The 26,725-nt window shown below is 53.0% G+C and overlaps 1 protein-coding gene across 2 annotated transcripts in view; it reads left to right on the top strand.

Moving 5' to 3' along the window:
* The window catches only part of BSN (bassoon presynaptic cytomatrix protein), a 52,802-nt gene that overhangs the window by 4,014 nt on the left and 22,063 nt on the right, over nucleotides 1–26,725 (top strand). For both annotated transcript variants that reach the window (XM_015874575.2, XM_015874574.2), the window contains exons 2-3: nucleotides 4,018–4,381; nucleotides 18,240–19,040. In XM_015874575.2, the coding sequence (XP_015730061.1) occupies nucleotides 4,018–4,381; nucleotides 18,240–19,040 (1,165 nt within the window). The remainder of the gene's footprint in view (nucleotides 1–4,017; nucleotides 4,382–18,239; nucleotides 19,041–26,725) is intronic.

Below are 26,725 nucleotides of genomic sequence, written 5' to 3'. Positions count from 1 at the left end.
ATGGTTTAATGGTGTCACTTTTTCATGGGTGGAAAAAAAAATGGCTGAGTTTGGTTGTGTGCAGACCTTGATGTGCCCCAGCACAAAGCAGTGGGTTGGCATATCCATCTCCATGCACCTCACTGCCCCTACCCACAGCCCACGGCACGGCCAGCCTCATTTCCTCTCATCCTGTCGGCACCGGGGCTGTTTTAGCAGGGTTTTCTTCCCTTTTTCTAAAAATATAGCTTGGTTTCTTTCTGGTATGTCATTACTGCCTCTTTTTTAAGAGTACTTCTCTTCCTGATGGATCTTCCTATTTTTTGTGCCTGAAGTGAATGTTGTTTCTCGTTCTGGGCTGAGTTCAGTTGACTCAAGCTGTCACGGAGATGGATAATGATACATTTTTTGCATCAGCTTTTAATTCTGGAACACGGATGGAACTCATCCAAAATAGAGCCCTACAGTCTTCCTGGCTTCTCAATGGCAGAATGCAAAGCTATTGGTGGGGGTTGGAGGAGCGGGGGGAACTGTAGGTGCTGTAGAAAGGATGGTCAACATGGTGCTGGTGGAGCCAACCCCAAACCATGCACAGTGGGCAGCAGCTGCAGCAACACCTCCAGGCCCCGGACTGGGTGGAACCTGAAGCTCCAAGTTAAAAACCCAGAGCTCTATGTGCATAACCAGAGCTCTGTGCCACTCTGTGGGGTGGGGGCAAAGCCGGCAGCAAGGCGTGAGGACGCGTTGTGCTGCTCTTCCCTTGGAATTGGGATCCAGAATGTGATTTTCCCAAAATAACTTAATTGCAGCTTTTTGCTTGTTGTTGTTGTTGTTTTTCCCTTTGCAGAACGTTCTATATTTGTTGATGAGCATTACATTGACATTTTCTGAGGACTGTCCTAAGCAGCTTCAAGAACTCTTGTGCAGTGGCAGTGCCTCCTTCAGACCCTATTGCTGTGTGAGGTTATGGTGGTTGCATCCCGTGTTACTCCACATTTCTCAGCCTTGGATCTCACTGTCCATTCCAGCAGAGCCTTCTGAAGCTCTTTGTGTTTGGCTTTAGCGTGGGATACCTTGAATAAACAGCCCTACCTGCCTCATTGCCAGGCCAGACCTGAGCACAGCCCACTTCTCCCTCTGCAGGGCTTGGAGAATGCTCCCATGTCAAGAAGGGACAGCTCTCCTCCATGCCAGGATTCCAAGGTCTTAAACCATGAGATGGTTTCCTGATATTTGCCCACATCCTCCTCCAATTTTTGGCTTCTTTCTTTCTAACATCCATTGACTTGGCCAAAAGCTGCTTCCAATTCTTTCTTAGCACACTTTTTCTGAGCACAAGCCATGTGTCTGCCAATTAGAGTGGCTCAACCATTGGGTTGGGAAAGGCCTTCAGGTTCTTCAGGTCAAGCTGACCCGCTCAGCCCCATCACCAAACCATGCCCTGGGGCAGGCACTGACCCTGGGGGTGTCTGAGAGCTGTGGGGATGGTTGGACTGGTTGATCTCAGGGATCTCTGCGACCCCAATGACTCTATGGTCTGCCTGACTCTCAGCTGTGCCTGCCCTGCTCTGTTGGTGCACCAGGAGAGGTTCATCGCTTTGGGTTCACGCTTTGCTGGCAGGAGTTGCACCTCATAGGGATGGAGCAGCCCCAGAGCACGGAGCTGCACAGAATGGGGTTTTTCCACTGCTCACAAAAGTAATTCATTAAACACCGTGGCCTTTCACAGGAGCGCGTGTGTTGGCATCTAATAAAATCCCCTCTGACAGTTCCCCGTCGCTGTTTCTTGTCTTCTGCTTTGCTGTCTGTTCCCCGACCTAACCGGAGCTGAATTGTTGTCAGCTTTGTGGCATTTGCTGGTTTCAAGCCCTCCAGTACACACAGCCCGAGCACGAAATCCATCCTGCACGGCCATAATTAAGCACTTGTGTTTGTGACGGTGCCGATTTTGAATTGCGTGGCTGCTGCCTTTTATTGTCAGCTCAGAATCCAATGCAGAGCTCCCCACCTCAGATGCGTTCCCAGGGCCGGGGAGCTGTCGGCAGCAATGTTCCCCAGCCCTGCAGATGTCTCAGTGCTGTTTCCCTGTGAGTACAACTCCTCCTGCTCCGCTCCCTCCTCGCTCCTAAATAGGTTATATTCACTGATTCTTAAAATCAGTCATGTGGATGCTCACATCAGGTTTCAGTCAAACCAAGTAGGTCAAATCCGCGCTCGTAGCGGAGCAGCTCCAGTCCCTGTTTGCTCACCGAGCCTCCATCTTCTGCCTGTCCGTATCCACACGTTTCCTCGCTTCTCATGCTGTATCTTGGTTTGCTTTCTTCTCAATCCCAGAGGTTTTGCTGTGGGGTCCTGCGGTTTCCTTCTCTCTTTGCTGGCAGAAGAGCTGTGCTTGTCCCCAGGGCTCATTGTGCTTGTCCCCAGGGCTAACCTTGATGCGGACCCAAAGCTGGAGCTGCACTCAGGGATATCTGCTTCCCCTGCTCCCTTGAGCCCTTCCACGCATCATATCTGGTGCCTCAGTAAGGCTGAGCTGGCTTGAGTTAGGTTGGAGCCATTCCCTTCCACTGCCTTACCCTAAGAATCCCCACAGTGGAATGCTGTGCCAACGTAATGGGATGGGATGGGGGTTGGGTGCTGCTCCCCTGCGTTGTTGTCACCTTTCCTAAAGCTGATGGCATCTCTTCAGTGTGTGACGAATCATTTTTGTGTGGAATGGAACTCTAACCAGCACAGCTGGAACATACTAAAGGCTGGGCTGGGGGAGCTGTGGCTGTGCAAAACCAGTGCAGCCTTCACCCAATGGAGTGGCACTGAGGGATGGGGGCAGATGGTTGGGCTGGTTGATCTCGGAGATCTTTGCCAACCCCAATGACTCTGTGCAGCGCTGAGATGCCTCAGTTTAAGTGTCCATGAGCAGCACACCAAAGGGCATTCCTTGGGAATGGGTTTGCAGCTGGACACAGCTCCACCAGTGCCTGCAGTGCTGTGCTGTGCTGTGGGCAGGTCGGTATTCCCATATGGACAGTGATTTCCTGAGCCTCCATTCCCATCTGTGGGCAGCAAAATGGGGCTGAGGATGCTCAGGGCGGTGCTGGGATGGGCAGTGCCCACATCTCTGTGCTCCCACACCTCCACCTCCTGCACAGAGCTCTCCTTTCACACAAGGAAAGCACTCAACCCAGACGAGGTGGGCACCCAGCACTGCTGACAGCACTGTTGCCAGCAGCAAAACACACTGAGAAGTAGCAATGCTGAGTGTTTCCCCCTTTGGAGAACCAGGTTTCAATCCATAAATTCCCAAAGTGCTGTTATAATATTTGTTTTCAGCCGAGTTCCTATGGCTGCGGCGACGCGCGCTTTCAATTTCATTAGTTTTATGCATTGAAGTTCCCCCTTTAAACCCTCATAAGGTCAGGCCCTGCTCGGGTAAATCATCAATTTATTACATTTGAGATTCTGGGTAATACTTTTCCTTACCCAGCCATGGATGGCAGCGCAGGCAGCGGAGCTTCCACCTGCAGGAGAGATACTCGTGGGTGTTGCTGATAAGCTCCGGATTACGGCGGGGTTGGGTGACAACATACTGACATCAACTGCTCCCACCTGTAAGCGATGGACCCCAGGCTCTGCATGGCACAGGGTGGGGTGTGCGGGGCTGCATCTTGGGCATGGAGATGGGGTGAGGGCTGAATTTGATGTCTGGCAGCATGGGAGGCTGTGAGCTCGTGGGGGACGGAGAGCCACTAAGCTCTTTAACGACGCTGTCCTTGGGAGTATCATGGGAGCTGGCAGCTAAAGCCCCTGTGGCTTCTGGGGAAGGAAGGAGGCGGCATCACTGCAGAGAGGATGGGGAAAGCAGTGCTCTGTGTGTAGGGCAATCAAAGCATCACAGCATGGTTGGGATGGAATAGATCTCCCAGTCCCTACCTGTGCCATGGGCTCACTGCCCCCCAGCTCAGGCTGCCCAGGGCCCCTCCATGTCCTGGGGCACCGCCAAACCTCTCCTTACCTGTATGTGTTTTAATGGCATTTCAGCACGCCGAGACCGGAGCAGCTGGACCACGCGGCTGGGCAGCGATCGGCACCACCTTCCCTGGCACAGGGCTCCGACATGCGTGGCCGTGGGCAGGCAGAGGGACCCCGCAGGACACTGCAGGTGGACACCCACGGCCAGAGAGCCGGACGGTCACCCTCGGCCTCTCCGGAGCGGGGCAGCACTCCCACCTCACCCTACTCACTGCCCCAGATCGCGCCCCTGCCCAGCAGCACCCTGTGCCCCATCTGCAAGACGACGGAGCTCACCTCAGCGCCCAGCCAGCCCAACTTCAACGCCTGCACCCAATGTCACAGCAAGGTCTGCAACCAGTGCGGCTTCAACCCCAACCCGCATCTCACCGAGGTAACGTCTCTGTCATCCCAATTGGGCTTTTTAAGTGTGGGGTTTTGGCAGCCCGGCCTGTGGCAGTGGGGTTGAAGCTCAATGGTCCTTGAAGTCCATTCCAGCCATTCTATGATTCTATGGTTGAAGTGCTATGGGCTGCCAGGGAGCGTGATGGTCATGTTTTCCTTTCTCCGAGATACTGCACCTTTGTTTTTGGCAGCTGCAAAGCATTTCAGGTGTTGTTTTTGCTGGCCAATCAGTGGATAATTGCCACAATATGAGCTGCCATCTGGGGGAGGATGGAGGTCTGTTAGAGGGAGGTTCTGTGTGCAGCTGGGGCTTCTCAGAAGAAGATGGGGTGGCCATATATGTGGTGCTGCCCTGAAGCTCTGGGGTTCAGCAGAAGTGGTTGTTGGTGCTTCCAGGATGAGGTCAGGGTGAGTGGTTTTGGGGTGAAGGATGTTGGTTCTGGCTTTTCTCACTTGGGATGGTGCCTTACTCTGCAAGGTGAGGTGGGTGTGTGGTGTCAGGTCCAAATGCAGCACAGGGCTCCCTGTATAGGAGGTCCCTGGGTGGGGTGGGAGGCAGCTGGAGGCTCTGGCCATGAATCTGCTGCAGGGTTCCTTTCTTGGTCTTAATGCTTCAGAATCTGGGGGAAGCAGCCATGAGACTTCAGCATGTTGGGAAACAGGTTTTGGGCACTCGGGTCACCTGGCTGTGTGGGTCTCATTGGAAGAGGTGAGCAGCCCCCAGTTGTCCCAACCACCAGAAGCTGTGGTTTCTGGATACCACCCTCTGGGAGGGACTCTGCTCTGACCCCTTAAATCCCAGCTGTGCTGCAAGGCTGCTGCATGCTGTTCCTGGTGACTTATGCAGCCATGCTTCCCTTTTGCTCACATACGTGTTTTCATGTGAATACTTGATGATTTCTACTCTGTGGCTGCGGTAGACACATCTTTCCAACGTCTTCTTTCTGCTTTCAAGGCTCATTAGTGGGATTCAATTATTGGGGGCATCATATTTTTTAAGAAAGCTGAAACTAAGGAAACCAAAACTGTGTTTTATGCAGCAAATCCTTGTCTGCACGATCTGTGAGCTGCCAGAAACTGCGGGTGGGGGGGATGGGGGCAAAGCACTTTGACCCTGCTGCTCGGTGAGGCCTTTTGCTCCAAAGGATGTGCATTTCTTCCAAACCGGCTGTGTCTTTTCTTATTTCCATCTTTTCTTTCCCCTCCTTTTTCATATGGCTTAGCAGGCATTTGATTTTCTGGGTGGGTGGTGCACGTGTGCCATTGCAGTTGGCCACTAGGGCAACTCGTGGTGTGGGTCTCTCCAATTGCTGGCAGATCAATGACAGATCAATGCTGTCTTCCGTTTGGTTTCTGCTTTCCAATTAATTGAGCATCAGGTCATTTTCATCTCGCAGGGCCAGGCTGATCCATCCCTGCCTGTGTCAATTGTGGTTTGATGTGTGGGTCATGGTATCCTTGCTCTCAAATAAGTGTGCTCCCATAGCTTTCCATTTTGTGGCATAAGGATGCACGAGTTTCTGACCTTTAGAAATCAGTGAGGAGCCCTCACTGTATTGTAGGCAAGAGGAAAATGAAGCAGGGAGCAGTGATGGCATCGTTAAAGGCTGGGAGTGAAATGTGAAGAAGTTAGAGAACAGAATGGTAAAGTCCACCAGTGTGCTCACATGCCCATGTCTGGAACAGGCTTTGGAATGGAGATGCAGGATTCTAAACACCATGACCCACTCCAGTGCCTCTTTCCCCCTTTCTCATTAAAACTTTTTTTCCCCTCGGCTTCCTTCCCTCTGAGAGGGTTTGTTTAATTCTCTGGTCAGACAGTTCTGGGTGCCAGGCAGAGCAATGCCATTAGAAAACCCTTTATTCCCCCTCCATCTTCTGCTTGCTGATGCTGCTCCCATGGCACCCTTCGGCTGAGTGATCCCGCAGCACGTTCCTCTGATTGGATTTGCTCTGTTTGGTACAACGAGAGGAACCTGCAGGCATCCTATCTGCTGCTCGTGGCTTTGGAAGCGTGGCAGCGCGTTGCTGATCTGAGAAACAAACGTCTGCATCGCTCTCTTCAGGTTTTTTGTTGCTGCTGTTTGTGTCTTTTTATTCACTCCCTCCCCCTTCCCAAACAATATAAGGAGTACGTTGGTGAGAGGTTGGTTTTGATCTTAATCGAGAGCAGTGGTGCAGCATTTCAGTATGTGCTTTAATTTGTGCTGAAATGATGCTTGCTGTGTCTAATGGGTTTGCTTGGGACTGTTTGGGGACTACAGAGAATCCCTGAGTTCTTCCTCGTGTTCCTGCGGTGCTTTAATCAACTGGGGATCGTGTTCATCAGATGTGGTTCATCAGTGTTGCAATGTGCTCAGTACAACTTGATCTTTCCAAGTGGAAGGAACACATTTGTGCACCTGCCTTCCTGCACCAAGCCCTCATTTCATCCTGTATCTGCAACGCTGCACCCAAGGATGCTTCTCTTGTCTCCCAGTTGGACTTTTATTTCCTTATTATGCTGTATCTTTTTCTAAATGGGGCTGATTAGCGCTGAACAGAGCAGCTCATAGGAAGCTTTCTAAATATAAATGACTTGCTTGCCTCTGCAGCCACTGCTGCAGACAGAGCAGGGGCTTCTGCAGCCATGCACGGGTTGTGTGCACAATGGATGGATGGCTGCCCAAGTCAGAGCCAACAACAGAAAAAGCTGATGAGTAATTCCGGCTGTTCCTCCCCATGTGCTGCCTTTCGCTCCTCTCTGCACAAACGATTCCAGTAATGAGAAATCCACTCGAAGGAAATGTCACCACGCGCCGGGCCGAGCGGTGGCTGCTGACGGATGGTGCTGGTGTTGCTGATGAGTGGGTTGTGGGAAGGCAGGTGATGCACAGCCCTGGGAGCAGGCAGGGATCAGAGGAGGGGGCTGACAGAGCCCTGTAAGCCAGGCTGTGGTGCTGCAGGGGCTGGGAGGCAGCCTGTGTTCTGCTTGGCGTTTGCTTGCCTTGTCTCTGCCCGGTGTGACTGAGTGCTGCCTGCAGGGCTGGGTGTTCTCCAGCTCCCACCTCCAATGTCACTTCATTCACTTCAAAAAGGAATCCAGCCACAGACAAGCTTTCCTCCATCACTGGGTTTCCAAAGGAGAGCCCTGGCTGGATGCTGGGCAGCTGTGGTTGTGTTCTCCAGGGCAGCTGGGGCAGGGCTGGTGGCTCCCTGGGTGTTTTTTAAGCTGTGTTTATCTGCTCCCATTTCTCTCCCAGGGCATGGAATGTCCCACAGAGCAGCCCTGTGCCTTCAAGCAGTATTGGCAAGTAGTGAACCTGCTGAGACATTCCTTGCAGCTCCAGCTTCAGCCCCACAATGTGGCTGCCCCTGTTTGAAGGCCAGCATGCAGGGGTGCGATGCTAACTGGGCTGTGAAAAGTGGTTATTTGGGCTCTGATTGAAATGCTGCTTTATCTAGATGGTAAACCTTTGATTGAGGACAGCCGGAGGGTGGGATTTTTGTGCTCCGGATTCAGTTTGTGCTGTAAATGTGCTGTTGGTTTGGCTTTCTTCTCCAGGAGCAATCGGTGTAACACTGTCAGAATGGTTCAGTAGGGGAATTTGGGGAAGGAAATGTGGTCCTAATGGGATAGGAACAAGCAGTGCATCCACAGTGGGATGACAGGTCTGATGACGTGGGTTAAGGGAGGGGTGCAGCGCAGCCCTGCAGCAGCTGGAGACCAGTGTGGGGACAGCAGAGCCCTGCTGGCTCTGTGGTCATATTTCTGCCCATGACAGCACCCTCCCTGCAGGCAGTTCTGAGCCATAGGGCCAGATGCTCCCTGCCAAGGGTTGGCTGGAAGCCTGCCTGGAGGAGACCTGCAGAGGGGCAGGACAGTGCTCATCATCCTGATGAGGAGGAAGCTTTGGTGCCCTGTGCCCTTGTGATGAGCATTGTGTGCCGTATTCCTGTTATGCAGAAACAGAAGCACAAATGCTTGGGCTCCTGCGTTCAGCACAGTGTAGATTATTGTGAATCATCCAATATCCTTATCAGAGCAGTGCAGACGGTGTTTGCATCAGTCACAGCACGGCCCGCTATCGGAGTCGGTGGCAGCTCTCTTCCCATTTAATTGCCACAAGCAAGCAGCTATTTGAAGCCCTGTCCCCAAAGAGCAAAAGAGCTTGTCACTGCATGAAGCTGGGCTTTGCAAGAAGTGTGGGCTCAGCACAAGTCCCCCCAAAAGGATGCAGATATAAAGGCATGCGTGTATAGGGCTGGATGTGCTGGGTTGCGGTGTGGGGATGTAGCTTGGGGCTATAGGGTGGGAACATTAAGGAGGGTGGTTTGATGTTTTTGCCTGGTGAAGTACTGCAGTGCATGAAGGTGTAAGGCAGGGAGCTGAGCCACTCTAAGAGGAGAGGGAGGAGAGGTGGCTGCAGCTCCATCCTTGGGGTCCACACACCCTGTTCTGCTTGGCTCCTCCTGTGCTCCCTTGCACACCATGAAGTCTTTCTATGCTTGCTGCCATTCTGTGTTGCTCCATCCCATCTCCAGCCCTTGGCTGCTGCACTTTCCCATTGCAACCATCATAAGCAGAGCGTGGTGCCCAGTGGATCACATGTGGGTGCAGTGGGAAGGGCTTGCTGAAAGCCAATGGTCTGTGGCACCAGTCAGCCTCAGCACCCCAGGGAGAGTTGAATTACCTGAATTTCTGGATTTCTCAGAAATAACCAGCATTCTTCTTGCTGGGAGAGGCTTGTCTTTATGCTCTCCCTATCCAGAAACCTCTCAAGCCTTGAGAAGACCAAATATGCCCGTGCTTAGTGGAGCTTGGCATGCAACCACACCACCAACTTGTGCACCACAACTCCTCCTTCCAAACTCTACCTTATATTCTGACCTGCCGTATTCATTTTGCAGATGATATGATCGTGGCTTTTGGATTGGAGAGTGCTTTGAAGGCTATTACCAAACCTGCACACTGCTGCTGCCATCTGCCTTCCCAGCAGCTGCTGGGGTGTTGCTGCGTGCTGGCAGCAGGTGATGGTTATTGCCGTAGTGGATTAGGGATTATAACACCACAGCGCTTCTCAGGTTCCATTTCCTATAAGTACTTCTGGGTGCTGAGCTCTGGCTGCAGGCAGGTCTGCAGTGAGAGGCCCCAGGATGGGATTGCATTGGGGAAATGCCCCCTTGGGGCTGTGCACAGCCTCAGCACCATCACTGTGTGTCCCCCACCCTTCCACTAATTGTCCATATCCTCCACCACTGCTCTCCTCTCCTTGCAAGGTGCCAGGCGGGGGCTGTGTGGAGTAGCGCCCAGACAGACAAGCGTGTGGGCAGATAAAATCTAATGTGAAGGCAGTGTTTATTTGGATGCAAAATGCTTTCTGCCTCGGTACAGGAATCCTGCTGCTTCCCTCTTGCTGATCCAGCCCTGCCTTGCAGCTTGGGTCTGGCTGCTCACAGACCTGCTGCTGTTTGGCTGGAGCTTTGGCTGCACAGCACCCAGAACTGGAGAGCTGTGCAGGATGCAGGGAGCAGTCCTTGCTGTTGCTCCCTGGTGTGACAGCTGTGCTGTCGGTCACAGCCCGTTTGGCTGGTGGTCGTGCCTGAGCTGCCTCTGCTTGGAGCTGGGGCACTGACACAAGATTTATGGTGTCTCTCCAGAAGCAGTTCCTAATCGGCGTTTGGAGCTCGTAGTAAATCAAAGGGGTGGTGAAATCAGTTTGAATGATGCAGTTTGCTCTTCTGTATTTTCCATTTAGTCTGGATGGATGCAGTCCTCAGCTTGCATGAGGCTTCCTCCAGCTCTGTGCTTTTTGGCTGGGGCAAAGTGAAGTGTGGCATGCAGAGATGCTGCCCTGGGGCTGGAGTGAGGATCGCAGAACCAGAGGGGGTGGGATGGACCTGTGGCCATCACCTCATCCAGCCCCCTGCTAAAGCTGCACGCCTTCTGCAGGGCACCCTCTTTGTGATCAAAAGGAAGGGGCACCCAGGCACCCATCCTGAAGCAGCTAGGGAACCAGAAAGACAGGAACAATTCTATTCTATGACAGGAACGATTGCCTTTGGGCATTTTTTCTTCTTCTTTTAACCGAGCAGGTTTTTTAGTCTGCATTTTTTTTTCCTCTTCTGTAGCAGTTTTTGGTTTTGCAATCAAGGATTCCTCCCATCCTTTGAGCAGAATGTAGCCAGCTTGTGCTGTAAGCTCTCCTATGGGGCATCAGATGGGGCTGATGGGTCCCTCGTACATCTGAAGGCAGATCTCAGATGTGGAAAGGAGCAGAGTGCTCCCCTGTCTGGGTAACTTTGTGCTCTCTTTGCTGATGCTGGAAGAGGATGACAAACTCTTTATCAGAAGGCATCCCATGCAGCTTTCTGGGGTCTGCTGGGTTTGATCCCCATGGCAAGTAAAGAAACTCCTGATTTAAATGATCAGCTGGGAGAAGTGCTTCATGGCCTTGGTGTGAGGGTGGCTCATCCAGATAGGTGCCTTGGGCAGGAATCTGCTCCCAGGCTGTTTTTATGGAACGCCATGTATTCTTGTCCCTGGAGAAAAGGGCAGCAAGAAGTGGGCTTAAGCTGCAAGGAAGAATTAGGTGAATATTTTGGGACTGCTCTCTAACCGTGAGGACAGTTAAGCTAAAGCCCTGCTATTCCCCCTTGCAGTGCCCACCCAGTAAATCCACAGCGGCTGGGAGGTGTAAGGACTGAATTAGACAGCCATCTGTCAGGGAGCAGACACCTCCTGCAGAGCCCTCTGCTGCTGCAGGACACAAGGGTGAAACCCTGCAGCCTTCAGCATGGGTTTGCTGGAGCTGAGCACGGTGTCAATACAACCCAAAGCCAGCAGCATCTCCTGGGAGAAGCAGGAGATGGAGAAACCTGCCCTGTGCCTCCCACCTGTGTGATGGAGAATCCTATGGAGCATGTGGGGGTGCTTTCCTTTCAATGCCCATCTCATTCTAGTTTCTTTCATTTCTTCTCCCTCCTTTTGCCACTTGTCCTCCCATTTCCACACACAAACACATCTGGCCACCTCTGCTCAGGTCTCCTCTTGTTCCCCTTCTGCACTTTCTTGGTTGCCCAAGGTAGACCACAGGAGTCTGAAGGCTTCCTGCCATGCAGAGCTCTTTTGTTGTGTGTGTGTTGTCTGAAGCTTGCAACCATGGATGCATGGTCCCAGCCATGCATGCAGTCATGGTTGGGAAGTGCTACCTATAGAAACCTTATCAGGTTTGGGGAATTGCTCGTCCCATCTCTTGCTTTTGCTTTCCTATGGCTGTAGATTGGTGTTCTGTCAATGGCGTGGCTAGCTGGATTGTGAATTATTCATGGCAGGGAACTTATCATGTTTATCAGGAATAATTGTGTAATTAAATCTGTTTATGGATGTAAAGAGATCGCACAGTGTCTTGTCTATCTTCAGGCCTTAAATGCTGTAAGTGCATTTATTACATACTGATTCATAGAGTCATGGGTTCATTTGAGTTGGAAGGGACCCTTAAAGGTCATCTAGTCCAACTCCCCTGCAGTGTGAACAGGGGCAGCTGCTCATTCCAGCTGGTTTGCTCAGAGGTCTGTATTGCAGTGGGGTAAGAGGGCACAGCTTGGCCACTTCCATATGGAGAGGATGGGAGGCCCCAGAGCTGTGTGTCTCTAAGGATACTTTGGGCTGTTTGTGCACCAGCACATGCCCCATGTTCACAGGCTCCTCTGGATGGCTCCTTTGGTTATACAGCAGCCCCAGTTATGGGGACCCGCAGGCAGCCAACAGTGGACTGCTTTCCTGCAGGGATCCATAATGGCAGCCAGACCAGGCAGAGCCATCCATTACGCTTTCTGTGATCTCACACTGAGGTTCTGCAGCCACAGGGCTCGGAGCTGCACTTAAAGCACATCCATGCTGCCATCTTATGAGGTTAAAGCCCAGGGTGAGCTTTCTGCCATTCCCCCTGACCTCGTGCAGAGGAAAGCACCCTCCGAGCACATCCCTGTGTCCAAAGCTTTCGTGTGCTCCGGTGGATGGGGAACAAAGGCTGTCTAAAGAGGAGCTAGTGAGGCAGCAAATCGCACAAGAAACATTCCCTAATGAAGCGGAAAGACTTGTCCCTTCGCCTGGGGCAGCAGCACTGCGGGCACGTGGAGCCGGGCAGCATTGCACAGCGAGGGGCCCTGCACCCAGGAAGGAGCAGCAGCAGCAGCACGCAGGCAAGGGCAGAGCACAGGGAGAGGTCCCCATCCTCTCCTCCTGGCCTTTAACCCTGCTTTGGGTGTGAGAGTGGGGCTGGTGCTCAGCAAGCAAGCGGCAGCAACGATGGACACCTCGCTAGGGAGCCGAGCCTGGTGTGGTGCAGCAGATTGAGGTCAGTCCCAGCACTGCTCACTGGTGGGGTTGGGAGTGTTGCTGTGTGTGGGTGCTGTGGGTAAGGAGGGCTGGCAGTGCTGTGCTGGGCTCACTGTGTGCCACAGGGCAGCCCCAAGCTTGTGCTCCCAGCCAGGATTGGGAAGCAGCTGACTGCCTGAGTTCACCCAGTGCTACCAGGGAATGGGTTGGGGCTGGAAATGGGGCATTCATGGCACCTGGTGCAGCAAGGAGCAGCCATCCCCAGGATGGAAGGGCGCAGCATGATGGCGAACCGTGCTCCAGGCGGCATTTTTCCAGTCGTGCTCGTATCTGAGCAATGATTTCCTAGCAGGAGCACGTTACATCCACTCCGCCACCCTTTCCTCTTCTGTTTACAGCAGAGATGACAACCGCCTGTGATTTCTGATGGTTCTGAAGCGTTCACTTAGTTCTGGGGGGTGCTGACTAGAGAAAGAAGCTTATTTAGGGGAAAATTAGTTAATAAATGACTAATAGGATGAAATGGCACCGTCTTATTCCCCAGCTCGGCTCTCTGGATGAATGTGGGCTCCCATCTGTTGTTTGCAGCGGAGGAGATGAGTCTGGGGGTTTGTTCCTCCTGCTCGCCAGCACAGGCTGGCTGTTTCCTGGCAGGATGGCTGCTGGTGGCTTCTGTGGCTTCCCCTCCTGGGCAGCAATGCATTTGCTTTGTTTTGATGCCTCTGAAGAAAAAGATGTGCACAAGGCGGCCCTTTTCCAAAGCACATTGGTGACCCATCCCCCTGTCAGTTATATACCCAAATTGCACATCCCCTCCAGAGTGCTGCATCCCCATGTGAGCATGCATTGGAATGTGACCAGCAGGCTCCAGCCCACGCCTCTCCCTGTGCACATCCGCGTGGTGCTGGTGCCTTGCAGCTCGCCTGCTGGCCCCAGGGCTGCTCGTGGTGCTGCAGAGGGAGAGAGCTGTTGTGTGTGCTCCCCCCAGACCAAGCCCCCCAGGAAATGCTTTACAAGCCTTTTGCAGGCGGGCTGTGTGCCCTGTGCCAGGCTGTCCCTGTGCTGCTGTAGGAGAAACGGGCAAAACTTGGGCGTAATGGAGAGAAGGGCTGTTTTGCTGACAAGCTGATTCCTTTAGACTGTGGCTCTTCAGCTGCAGGCAGAGCTGATGAATTGGAGGCATGTGAGGACACTTGAGGCAGGTCCCAGGCAGCTCTGCAGTGCCAGGTGGAGGCCAGGATGCTGCAGTTCCTCTGGGGCAGCACCCACCGGTGGCACTGCTCTTTGTCCCATGCATGGCCTGCTGCTGTGATGCTTTCAGAGCGATGAGCTCAGCACCTGCATTTCCACATCCCAGCCTCTGTGGTTTTTGTACTACCCTGGGGATGCTGCTGCCCAGGGAGGGCAGTGAGGGAGCTGTGCTGGCTGCAGGGGGTGAGGCTTTGGGGCTGCTGCAGCTGAGGGCATTGCGCTGGAGGCTGTCTGCTTGCTGGCTGGAATGTGGTTTCTCATTATTTAGTTCTGTAGACTATTAAACAAGTGCTTGGGGCAATTTGAAGGTAACCCTCATTCCTTTCATTCTCTTGCTTCCCATGAGCATGTCATGCTTTCCAGCTCGCTGTGCACCCCATGATGTGAGAAGCTGACCTCGGATGGGACTGAGCGTACCCCACTGGGTATCATTTCCAGCAGGTTGTATGAGCTGTGCTCCCAGCAGACCTAAAGGTTCTGTGGCACAGGGCTGCTCTCTCAGGTCTTTTAAGTCACAAATAGGGTCATCTAATGCTTTCCTGTCCTCTGCTGCTTGTGCAGTAGGGCAGCGTTCTGCATGACCTCCAAACCCAAAACCTGCAGTAAAGACAGAATTATTCTGTGATAATCCTAAACTTTGGCTCGAAGACAGTCTTGGGCATTTACTTGCAGAAGTCCTTCTGCTTGCAGCTCACTTTGAGGCTTCTCCTATGAGCTGCAGAGGCTGCGTCTTGCACGGGTGATGCTTTCAGAGCTGTATTGTCTTACCTCCAGAGAACAAAACGACCTGCGCATTGCAGATGACACCAAGCTGGTGTGGCTGACATGCCCAAAGGATGGGATGCCATCCAGAGACCCAGGCAGGATGAGCTCAGGAGGACCTCATGAGGTTCAGAACATCAGAGTGCCATGATCCCTGCCCTATGGGCATGTTGGGCAGGCAGATGGATGCACACCATGGTTATGTTCCTACCAAGTGCCAGTGAGGGCTGGATGGCTCCAACGTTCACGACTGGAATGGATTTGGGCACTGAATCCCCTATAGATGAAAGGCCATGTAAGTTTTGCCTCCCTGAGCCTTGTACCAAGCCCAGCAGCATGTGTATAATTTGCTTTAATGGTTAGAAACATCTGCTGTTAAAAATGATGCTTAATATATTTGGCTTCCATTTCCAGTCGTTCATTCTTTTCATGCTCTTTTCTGCCTAATTAAGAACCTTTTAGTACCTGACATTGTTTCCACTGAATGCTGTAATCAAGTCACTTCTTCATCTCCTCTTTGATAAAGTGAAAAGATCGGCCTCTTTAATTCTCCCATTACAGACGTTTTCTCCTAGGATCCCTTTCACAGATCCGGCCCATATCCTCTGCAGAGTTGTGCTCTGCTCAAGATGTCGGCGTGGCACTGCTTGTGGTTCTGGAACGGCTCCCTCATTGCTGGAGATGGAGCTGAGCTGCCTCCATGCTCACCAGCATCGCGCTCCATGCAGGACCCAGCTGCATCCATATTTATCCCTCTACCCAACGCTGTTGTAGGTGATGTTACCATGGTGAGATGGGTGCCCTACTGGACAGGTACCTGAGCAGTAGTAAGCCCTCGTTGTCCTCCAGATCTGCTCTGAAATCTGTTATAGCCATATTTTATAGTCGTATTCTATAGGGTGTTCTTTCTTTAGTCAGTGTATCAGGCATTGTTTGGTTAAAACACCTTTTGGGCTTGGCTTCCATTCATTGCTAATACCAACTCTACGCTCTTAGCGGGGAATAAAAGCAAGTTTGTTTGCCATGACCTACTTTCCCCCAAAACCACATTGACTGGCATATCTGCTTGCCCTTCAGTTCTCTGCTGTGTGACTCCCACGTCATCTTTCTCTCCTGGATGGCTGGCTGTCCTGTCAGGTCCTACCCTCGTGCCTTGGATATCCAAGCAGACGATTCTTCCAGACCTCTAAAATTCCATCGGTGTGCTTGAAGATGAACATCAGCACGCAGCAGCTTTCTTAGCTCTCTGAGATCTCTTGGATGCAAAGTTATTCAGATCTGCCAAATTTAAATATCCTTGGTGCTGGTAGATGTTGTTGGATGTTCGTCTCAATTGCTAATAAGCTGGAAACGCTTCATCCTTGTGATGGGCATTATCCTACTGCCTTCCAAATGTTCACCAGCAGTAATTAGTGCACTTACGCCCTATCTGTGCCCTATCTGTCTCATTAGCAGCTTTACTCGCTGCATCCATTAACGAACCCGTGTCCTTCCTTGGACAGCCTTTGTCCCTGACGCACTTGATAAAAGGACCCCAAGAGATTTCTGTGTAGTTCCTGCCCTTTGCTGCAATTTGTGCACTTCACAGCTTCCCGTTCCCATCCCTCGGTCTGGTGATGCTGAGCTCTGAATGCTGTTAGTTTGCCACCTCCAGTGGTGCCTTTCATTTTGCCCTGTGCTCCCCATTCCCTTTTGAGTGAGCCTCGCTCACTCCCCTCTGTGGAACCAGTTTGGTTTCAGATCTGTCCTTTGCACCACGCTTCCCTTTGTGGGTTTTGTTATTGCCACGCTCAGGTTTCCTCTTGCTGGTTACCCAGCATGGATGTAGACAACTTCTTTCTGTTCCCATCTCCATCGCTCTCCCGTTTTGCCTCCCCCCTTTGGTCAGTCTGCCCACACAGGGGGAGACAAGCCAGCTGAAGAGCTCATCAACCCCCCAGAGCTACTCTGGTGGCTTGTCCATGAGCCACACTTGGCTTGCATGGCCAACAGGAGCCAGAGGGCACTTCTCGGTGCTGGGGAGCAGTTCTGTGCTGTGGAGATCTCTTTCCCCCATTTCTACCTAGCCCCAGGGTCTTAAAGTGTGGATAAGAAGATTACACAGAGAGGCAAGATTTGCATTTCTTAGATACTGGGAACTTTGCAAAGAGAGAGAGAGAACCTGAATAGAAGGGATTGGTTCTCCCTTAATCAGAGCTGATGGGGATGGCATGCAAAGCTGATGGGATTTGGGGAGCTGCTCTTCTGAAATAGCATCTAGGGAAGAAACTCTGAGGGTTGAGAATGCAAAAAAAAACCTAAAACCATGAAGAATTCTGCATGTCGGCTCATACTGGTGACAGCAAGGCCATGAGAAATGGCAAAACCTAATAAATAGCTGTAGCTGCAGCAACCCAGTGTGGTGTAGCTGGTTTGTTGCGCTGTCTGCATGTGGTCTCGTTGTGCTGATGGCCCAGAGGAGGGATGGGGAGCGGAAAAGAAGAGGTTTGGGGCAAGCATAGAGCAAGAGGAGCTCGGTGCTGCCATGCAGCCAGGCTTGTAGGGTAATGGAGTGAGCTGTGGTGGAGGCCCAGGGCTGTGTGTGGGGCAGAGAGCTGGGGGGCACTTCTGTTCTGTTTGGCACCATACCTGCTCGCCTTGGAGCAATCTGCAGGCAGACCTGGTTACCCTGCAGACTGTGCTATGTGTTAATACTTACACAGCTGCTGAGTGTCCTGGGGATTCCTCCTATCAGAAGGCTCACAACTTTAATACAGCCTCTTTAATTAACTTAATTCAGACATTGGCATGTTACCGGGAATGTCTCTCAAGGGGGGGAAGCCTTTCATTCATCACCGCTTAGCCAGGGAGCATTATATTTTTCATTTGCGTCCTCTTGTTCATCGTTGCAAGAGTGAGAATTAACCTCTTGGTCCCGGGCTGGTGTCGTGCCTGCCCAGAGAGCAGAGAAGCTTCTCTTCCCCACCCTCAGCATCCCTGACCTTCTGCAGGCCCTGTGCTCTTCTGGAGTGGGCTTCATTCTGGTCCCCATTCTGGTCCCAATTCTTCCTTTCAGGGCAAGGGTTTGGGAGGAGGCTCCGTGGAGTTGGTGAGGCCTGAGCAGGAGGTAAGGTGGGCTGCCAGGGCTTTCTCCCCCTGTTCTGCATCCTTATGCAGGGCCCTCTTCCACCAGGAGAGCACTGGGAGGGGTATGAGAGCCTCATCTCTAGCAAGAACTGCATGGCAGAAGCCTTGGAAGCAAAACAAAGCTAATTAAAGCCTGCCTCAGCGCAGGCATGTTGTACCTGTGACAGATGGGGTCTGTTCCCTGTGATCGCAAGAAACTTTTGTGACGAACACAGTGCTGAAATGTGTTTTTTTTGGGGGGGAGGTTGATGATTTGTTTGTACAGCCATGGAGGACTTTGCTTATGGCACGTGTTAGCCATGAACCCAGTGCTACGTGTGTGCAGCTGCTGGCCTTGCCCTGCCTGCTGCTGGTTGCTCACCATCCCTGTCCTTCTCTCATCCCACAGGTGAAGGAATGGCTGTGCCTGAACTGCCAGATGCAGCGCGCTCTGGGGATGGACATGACCACTGCTCCGCGCTCCAAGAGCCAGCAGCAGCTGCACTCCCCATCTCCATCTCCATCCCAATCCCCAGCCAAGCTCCCGGCGGGCCAGGAGAAGACCCCAGCGCCCACCCAGCCCAGCGCCCGCCCCAGCACCACCACCATCCCCCAGCCTGAACCCCCCAAAGCACAGAGCGCTGCACCGCAGCGGGAGCAGCACGGCCAGCCCAAAGCTGCTGCTCCTCCAGAGGCAGCAAGGGCTTCCCCGCAGCACCAACAAGCAAAGCCTTCTTCCTCCGAGCAGAGAAAGGCGGTGGGAGACCCCAAACCCACAACCCCAGCCCCCAGTGCAGGGGCTGCAGAGCAACTGCAGGAGGGGCTGACGGGGAAGCTGTTCGGCTTCGGGGCTTCCCTGCTGACCCAGGCCAGCACGCTCATGTCCGTGCAGCCGGAGGCCCCTGCTCCCAGTCCTCAGACTTCTGGCAAAGTGCCTCCAAAAATCGTCTTCAGCGACGCCAGTAAGGAAGCCGGCCCCAAAGCTGGCGGGGCGCAGGGCCGGGTTGGGGCAGTGCCGGCCACCAAGCCGAGCAAAGCGGAGCCGGGCGTCAAGCCAAAGGAAGTGCCGAAACCCAAGGTGTTGTGTCCCCTCTGCAAGGCTGAGATCAACGTGGGCTCCGCTGAGCCCCCCAACTACAACTCCTGCACGAGCTGCCGGCAGCAGGTGTGCAACATGTGTGGCTTCAACCCCACGCCTCACCTGGTGGAGGTAAGGGGCCGGCGGGCCCATCTGTGTGTGCTTGTTGCTGAACGTGGGCTGGTTTGGTTGGTGAGGTCTCTGAATCATGGAGCAGCTCCCAACTTGCCACGCACGGCCATAGAGGGGTGTGCTGCCGTTAGGGCTCCGTGTGCCGTCCTACCTCTTCCTCCTGCTTTGGTGACGGGGAATCCTGCAGACCCACGGCTGAGCATCAGACCCTCCCCTTATTCTTTTGAGGGGGAGTCCAGTGCTGCTTCTGCTAGTGCTGAGGCAGAAAGCCCATACCATCAGTGCAGTGAAAAGTGGAGGGGAACTTTTAGTGCTCAGAAGTGGGATTGCTAATCTTGGCTCCGTTCCATTGCGGGTAATTACATTTTATGTCCCCAACTCCTCCCTGCAGTTTCAATTACATGCAGCACTTTTATTCCCTTCCTGGAGCTGCTTCGTGCCATCATGTCGGCAGCAGCACCCGATTGTGCTACTGAGGTTGGAACCAAAGTCCTCCACTTGTCATTCCAACCAGTGTTGTTCCAAAAAGTCAAGTCCCAAACAGTTTTGTGCCACGGGGCTGTGGGGAAAAGCACCATCTTCCCAGTGCCAAATGTCTGCGTGGTAACAGAGCTGTGTACGAGTGGTGTCATTTTGGGTGTTGAGATGAAAGCTGCAGCAAAACTCCTCTGGAAAGAGAAAGAAAAGGGGGGAAAAAAAGAGAGAGAAAGAAAACTTCAACATGTTTTAATACAGCCGGGCTTTGGCTTTGCTTGATCTTCTCAGAAAGTAGCTCTGCGGTCTGATCCTGTCAGTGTTTTGCCTGCAGCTCACAGGAGCTTGTCCTGAGCTTGGAGATTCACCCAGAGCTCCCTCTTTGAAGTAGCGAGGCTTGACCCATTAATTGCTTTGTGAATTAGGAGCTTGCAAATTGCCTTTGGAAGCTGGGTGATAGTCACCGAGGAGAAGCAGAGGAGCCCCAGCTGAGGGCAGGACGGGCAGTCTGTGTGCACTGCTGAAGCCTGGGCATGGCTGTCATCCCCAGCTTCCAAATGTGAGTCATGGGCATGGGGAGGAGGAGAGGGCATGGGCCATGTGTCCTGTTTTTCGGAGGAAGGATGGAGTTTTGCAGCAAAGCGGTGCTAAATGGATGCATTTCCCATAAGTTGTCTCATCACTGCGGGCAGTCAAGGCTTGGAGTCACAGAGCTGGAGATGGGCTGCATGGGGTTGTATTTCTGTGGCAAAACCACGTAACCATTCGAGGGTTGGCAGAAAACCCGGGGCAGTGTTGGCTTCCTCATTGCAGGAAAGGGCTTTTTCCTCTAAGTAGGTCATCCCTCCTGAGGTGCTGAGGGGAATGGCTCCAGATGTTCCCAGGTGAGAAGGGAGCAGGGCAGGCTCCTTTAAGGACCCTGAGCATCCATCCCACCTGGGAGCTGCAGGCTGCTCCAGCAGGGCTGGCTCTGCTCTGTTCCTGCATCGCAGAGAGCTTCTGCCCATGGCCAGGAGGGGATGGGGAGTTATACCCTCAGGTTGGTGTTGGCGTGGCCGTGCAGGAGGTGTGGGCTGTGTTGAGCTGTGCTGCAGTTGGCCACCAGCTAGAAGGAGCCCAAATGCGTGTCTGACCTGCAGTTCTCTCGCCTGCTCGCCATACCAGCTTTAAATAAATTACATGTGGGAACTGACGGAACTGCAGGTGCCTGGAGCTGCTTCCCACCTCGTCACACCTCCTCCAGGAGCACAGCTCCTGCCAGCAGCTCCTGCTGCTCTTCCCACCACGTCGGATCCAGCATGTTGAGGCGCTCCCGAGCTCCCCCAGCCCGGTGCTGTGCAGGTAGGAGCAGATTTCCATTGCAGACAGGCAGGCTGTGCAGCCATCACCATCCTGAGTGATCTGGCAAGGGCTGCCTTGGAGCACGGTGTCTGTGTGCCACATGGTGCGTTCCTGGTCACCCAGCTGACCCCAGTTGACTCCAGTGGTTTTGTATTAAGGAACAAATGAGCTGTGCATGTTGTGTTACTAAAGGAGCATGGCACCATGCCCCTATGCCTAATTAAGCAGCCTGAAACAGGAGCTGCAGCAGGTTTTGCTGAAGGCTGCTCCCTGAGCACCAGGCTGTGCCCCACAGTGGGTGCCGTGGGGGGGCTTCCCCATGTCCCCACTGCACAGCACCCAGATCCCAACAGGAGTTTGCATCCCAGCTCCAAGCACCACATCCAAATTTTGTCCCCCTGCATGTTCCTATGGGGCTGGGATCTTGCTGTAGGGCAGCACCTGAGCTGGACTCACAAGGAGAGAGCTGCTTCCACCAGCACGCCATGGAAGTCGCCTTTGCCCATGTGAGCCTGCAAATCCCTTTACAGATGGGTAATTAACAGCTTGTTGTGACTCAGGAGTTTTCTCTGCTGCTTAATGTGCTGTGATTAACCTCAGTGCCTGGGTCCTGCTGCCCAGACACTATGGGAAAGCATGGGGCTGGGTCTCCGTTGGAAGGGACCACTGAGGGCCACCTGGTCCCAGTCCCTGCAATGAGCAGGGACACCCACAGCTCCAGCAGTGCTCAGAGCCCCCCGGCAGGCTGTGTCCCAGGGATACATCATCTCCCTTCAGCCCCACAGCGGGCAGTGGGAGGCAGCGATTCATGCTGAGGTGGTGCGGGGATTTGGCTGTTCCTGCTGCCATCCCCTGGGAGCAGGCACAGATTATCCTGATGTGCTCTCAGGCCATTACACAACCTGGCACTTCCTCGTTTCTTTCTCTTTTTTTGTTGGGTTCGTTTTTTGTTGGTTTTTTTTTTTTTCTTTTAATTTTTTGTGACGTGCCGCGTTGGTGCTTTGTGTGGGAACACGTTAGGACACTTAATCGAGCGTTTAATTGGCTTTGTATCTCTGTGTTTCTGCTCGGGTTGGGGACTGCGGAGAAGTTGTGATTTTCCAGCCATGGCAGCAGATCCTGGACTTTCTGTCTTGGTGTCCATCCATCTCCCAGCCTGTGCTGTTTCTCATTGTGAGCCCAGCAGCACTGTGCAGCCGTACCCCATAGCCCTCAGCACCTGCAGAGACCCCTGGAACTAAAGGATGGGGAGAGAAGGGACTGGTGCCATTGCTGATGGGATTACTGCTTGGGATGTGCATGTGTTTGGCTTCACTGGGACCCAGAGCTGGAAGAAGCCTGTTTTGGATTGCCTGGGGGTGCAACAGTGCTGGCTTCCTCCTCCTCCTCTGTGAGCCCACAGCAGGGACATGCACTCCTGCCAAGGCTGCGGTGCTCTGCTGCTGTGCCATTTACCCATGTGGGTTGCCAGGGGGCTGCTGCCCTGCCTGCCTTCTCACTTCTCCTTGCAGGAATCGCTCTTATCCCAAACCCTCCCGAATCTGGGAGGGCTGAAGGCTGCCTCACGGGTAATTTGTCAGACGTGCGGGTCAGGAGCTGGCTGGAAACATTTAATTAAATGTCTTTTTGTTGCCGTTTGCCACTGAGTTGAAAGGAAAGCGTTTCCCCTTTGATTCCTGGAGGTAAGGAGCCCTGGCAGGGGCCGGGTGCAGGTGCTGGCTGGCAAAGCCCTGAATGCTGGAAGCTGCTTTGTGATTTATCTGCGCTGCTTTTCTGCTCTCTCAAAGGAAGCCCTCAGGTGTGCAGTGAGCTGTGTGCCAGCCCTTTGCAGATGTTGGAGCCCCACAGGCACTCGTGGCCCATTTTCCTTCTCCCAGGCCCTGGCACACCTGCATCCAGACTCCTGGCACTGACAGGGTTCAGCTTTTCATTTGTTCAGAGTCATGAAGTCTCATTTCATACGTGAGGCTGTAAGGAAGTAATCAGAAGCCTGGGGGGGGGTGGCAGGGAGGCATGTTTGTTAACACATATGATTGCAGTTAGGAGCAGAGGCATCTATGTTGGTGCTTACACTTGATCCCGCAGCAATTGCATTGCAGCATTGGGAAAGAACATGCACAAGTACTCGTTGCTTCCTGCTTTGCCAAGAGTTGGTAACTGCGGTGCTGATGCAAGACGAAGGCAGGATGAGTGATGAGCACTTCAAGAAAGGGTTGCAGTTTCTGATGCAACCCTTGCAAAATGCAGGCATTTGTGCAAGTGCCGAGCTGCAGGAGACACTCGGGCTGCCAATCCCTGAGATCCCTGATACTGCAGGCAGAGCCCTGATGGGTGCAGGAGTGGAATGGGGTGGGCTGGGAGTGTGCAATGTGCTGAGCAGCTGCTGCTCCCCTGGCAGAGGGTTCACTGGTGCTCCAGAAACCTGCAGGGAGCCTCCTGAGCAGCAGGAGGGAACAGAAGACTCCTTTCTAAATGCACTTAGAACATGTGTGTCCGGGGGGAGCTGGCTGTAGGGGGCAGAGCGCAGTGGTGCTGTTGGCTCCTGAGGGTGTTCCTGCTGCTAAAAGCTCTTTAGGTGCTTCTGGAAGCGATTCACCCACAAAGCAAATAGTTTCAGCTAATTAAGAACCTGTTTCCAAAAGCCCCCGATGACACTTTGCAACTTAAACAATTTTCCATGTGCTTGGAACAGAAGCAGCTTTAAGGGAGCAGCTGCTGCTGTTTCCCATTGGCGCCATGCGATAAGCGCTGCGTTCCCTCTCCTCTGTGCCATCCCAGTGGGATCTGAGGACCCCAGCGACTGCAGGGGATGGGGGCAGCCCTGGAGCTGGCCCAAGGGGAGGACCCCAGCAGAGCTAGGGCACCTCCTGGACAGGGCTGGAAGCTTTCCCAAGGCTCTGTCTCCGCTTGGTGAGGATCCTTTGGGTCCCTCTGTTTGTGCCTCGCCACGAGGTTGTGCTGAGCCAACGGCAGCTGTTCCTGCGATGCGGTATTTGGAAACCAGGGCATGTTTCTCCCACATCTTTGCTCTCTGTGCCTGGAGTTCCCACCCCAGCCCTCAATGCTCCCCCTGGCAGTGCCATGAATATGTGCCGAACCCCCCCAGCCGAGCTGAGATCTTGTTGCAAAAGCATCCTCCCCACTCCTGCTCTGCACCGCTCTCTTCCCACCGCCATCTGCTCTGCCTGCTAAAATAAGGCCGTGCCGCGGACACGCTGTGCCGTGCTCAGGAACCCCAAGCGGCCCATGGGGCTGCAGGCAGCTCAGCACAGGGGCATGGCATGCGGGACCCTCATTGGTTGCTTATGCCATAGTGTGGGGCCAGCTGCTGCCCCCAGAGCTGTGGGTGTCTGGGCAGAGGGGGACACAAAGGCACCCCAGGGGATGGATGAGTGTCAGCTTCCTTCCTGCTGCTCCTCCTTTCCCCAGCCCAGTCTATTGCAGCTGCGTTTCTCTGTGGCTTTTGTGGTCATTTGGGGTTTGCTTGGTTGGTTGTTTTCTTCCTTTTTGCGCTCTGTGATATTTTTAAGGGTACATGTGGAGCACACAGCACCTGATTCGCAGTGCTGCTGAAGCAGAAGAGCACGGATTGCAATAGGCTGCGGTTGGCTGGGAGCAAACATTCTCACTGCAGACCTGGTTAGGGGATGACGTGTGCCATTGGGGCGCAGGGATGGGAGCAGGACTGCGGCTGTGGGACACGGTGGGGCTGGCTGAGCAGGCGGCGACGCACGGCACAGCTCAGTGGTGTGAAATTCCCATCTTTATGTAATTTCCCGACTCGCTGGAAACTGTTAAGCATGACCAGCAGTCATCTGTTTGCTGAGAGCAAATAGCGCGTCAGGAACAGGCGAGCGGAGCAGAGCCAGGCAGCAGTGCCTTAACGCACGTGGGCTTGCTGTAGGCTGGAGGCGGAGGCGCGTGCCCGGCGTGGAGCAGCAGGTTTCTGGAGCACTGAAGCACACTGGGTGCCTCGCCTCGAGGGTTTGCTCAGCTCAGTTCTCCCGTGGCTGCAGGGATCAGAGCTCCTGCGTGTGGCTGTGTCTGCAGGGAGCACGTGGGGAAGGAAGAGCTGCACGTCAAGCCGAGCGAACGGCCGCGTGGTTAAAAAAGTGCTTACGGCCATTTTATGTGCATTGCACAGTTTCATTTTTTTCATTTTGGTTTGGTTTCTTGGCTTCATTTTGCTGTTTCTTTTCATTTTATCTTGTCTTGGCTGAACTAACAGCCCTGGCTTTGGGCACTTGCCAACAGCTGGGCTTCTTTGCACCCATAAGCACTGCGGTATGCAGGAGAGGAGGGGGTAACGAGGGTCCCCAAATACCTCTGATAGCATCAGAGGATGCTTCAGTCGAGCTTCTAGCCTGATTTGTAGGTGTGAGAAGGAATAAGCTGCTTTGTAACGAGTTAAATTAAAGCAAATTCTTTACATAAGTTCATTCTGAAGATGATGAAAAATATGTTGGACCCACCAAGATGGAGACACCCTCTGTAGGTGTTTTGTGGGATCCCACGTGTGCCCACCATGGCCTGGCTATGGGGAGTTTCATTCCCTGGGGTGTCCCAGTGCGGGGAGCAATGCAAGGCACCAGTACAGAGAGATGCTGGTGTGTGTGATGTGGGGAGTGAAGTGGTTCATCCATCTTTGCTGTAGCAATCTGTGTTTCTAGGTTTTCTGAACCCTTTGGTGTGATGGATTATTGACCTGTACACAAGTATGAAAGGTTATGAGAGTTAATTTTTCAAGCTTATCGCTTTATTTATTCTGTAAAGGTAGTTCCTTTATTTATAATACTTGTGCTGCTGGCATTGGAATTGGTGATCTTGAAGCTTAGAGAAGGGCAGAGGCTTTTTTGAAAGATGTATTTCAGTGTAAAAATGCTGGTAGGGGCCAAGTAAGGATGTGGAAATTGAAGATAGTGGTAAGGAAAGGAAGGTAGGAGCTGGAGAAAGTTTGAGGGAGCTGGGCTGGTTTAGCTTGGTGAAGAGAAGGCTCCAGGGAGACCAACCTCATTGTGACCTTCCAGTGCTTGAAGGGAGTGTTTAAGCAGGAGAAGTGACTTTTTACGTGTTATGATAGTGAGAGAGGACAAAGGGGAGTAGCTTTAAACTAAAAGAGAGGAGATCTAGGTTTGTTGTTAGGAAGAAGTGTCTTACTCAGAGGACAGTGAGGTGTTGGAACAGGCTGTCCAGAGAGGTTGTGGGTGCCCTGGAAGCATTCAAGGCTTGGATGGGCCCCTAGGCAACATGACCTTGTATTTGGCAATCTTGCCCATGACAGGGGTTGGAACTGGGTGGTGATCTGTATGGTCCCTTCCAACCTATGCCATTCTAGGATTCTGTGAAATCCACAGGAGCACTGGGATGTGTACATTAATGTGCTGTGGGCAGGTTCACAGCCCCAGCCAAAGGCAATCTCTCCTGGGAAAGTGCTGTAGTTAGTTTGAAAACTGAAAGCTGTACAGAGACCACTGGGCATCAGCTCGTGATGTCCTCAGCTCCCAAACCATGACACAGATGGTTCCCCAGCGTGCTTCGAAGGTGCTCCATTGTGGTCATGAAAGAGGCTTGAACCCAAAGAAAAGGTCTGCAAAGGTTGGGGTCTGCGAGGGAGGATGCAGGTTTCTGTCTGGTTTGCAAGTGAGTGGCTGCTGCCTGGCAGATGTGAGGCTCTCTGCAGCTCAGAGGAGGGCAATCAAACAGCTTGAATTGGCTTTTATCAGAGACAGAAAATTGCTCGTTGGGTGGCTGGGTGTTTTAGTCAACACAAGTGCCTGTGAAAAACCAAGGTTTTGATTAAATAAGATTTCTCTCTCTCTCTTTTTAAGGACTTTTTATTCCCTCTTTCTAGTGGAAAAAAAAATGCTTAG

Source organism: Coturnix japonica, chromosome 12 (genome assembly GCF_001577835.2).
Source record: "Coturnix japonica isolate 7356 chromosome 12, Coturnix japonica 2.1, whole genome shotgun sequence".
Taxonomy (NCBI): Eukaryota; Metazoa; Chordata; class Aves; order Galliformes; family Phasianidae; genus Coturnix; species Coturnix japonica.
This window is presented reverse-complemented; position numbering and strand designations above follow the sequence as displayed.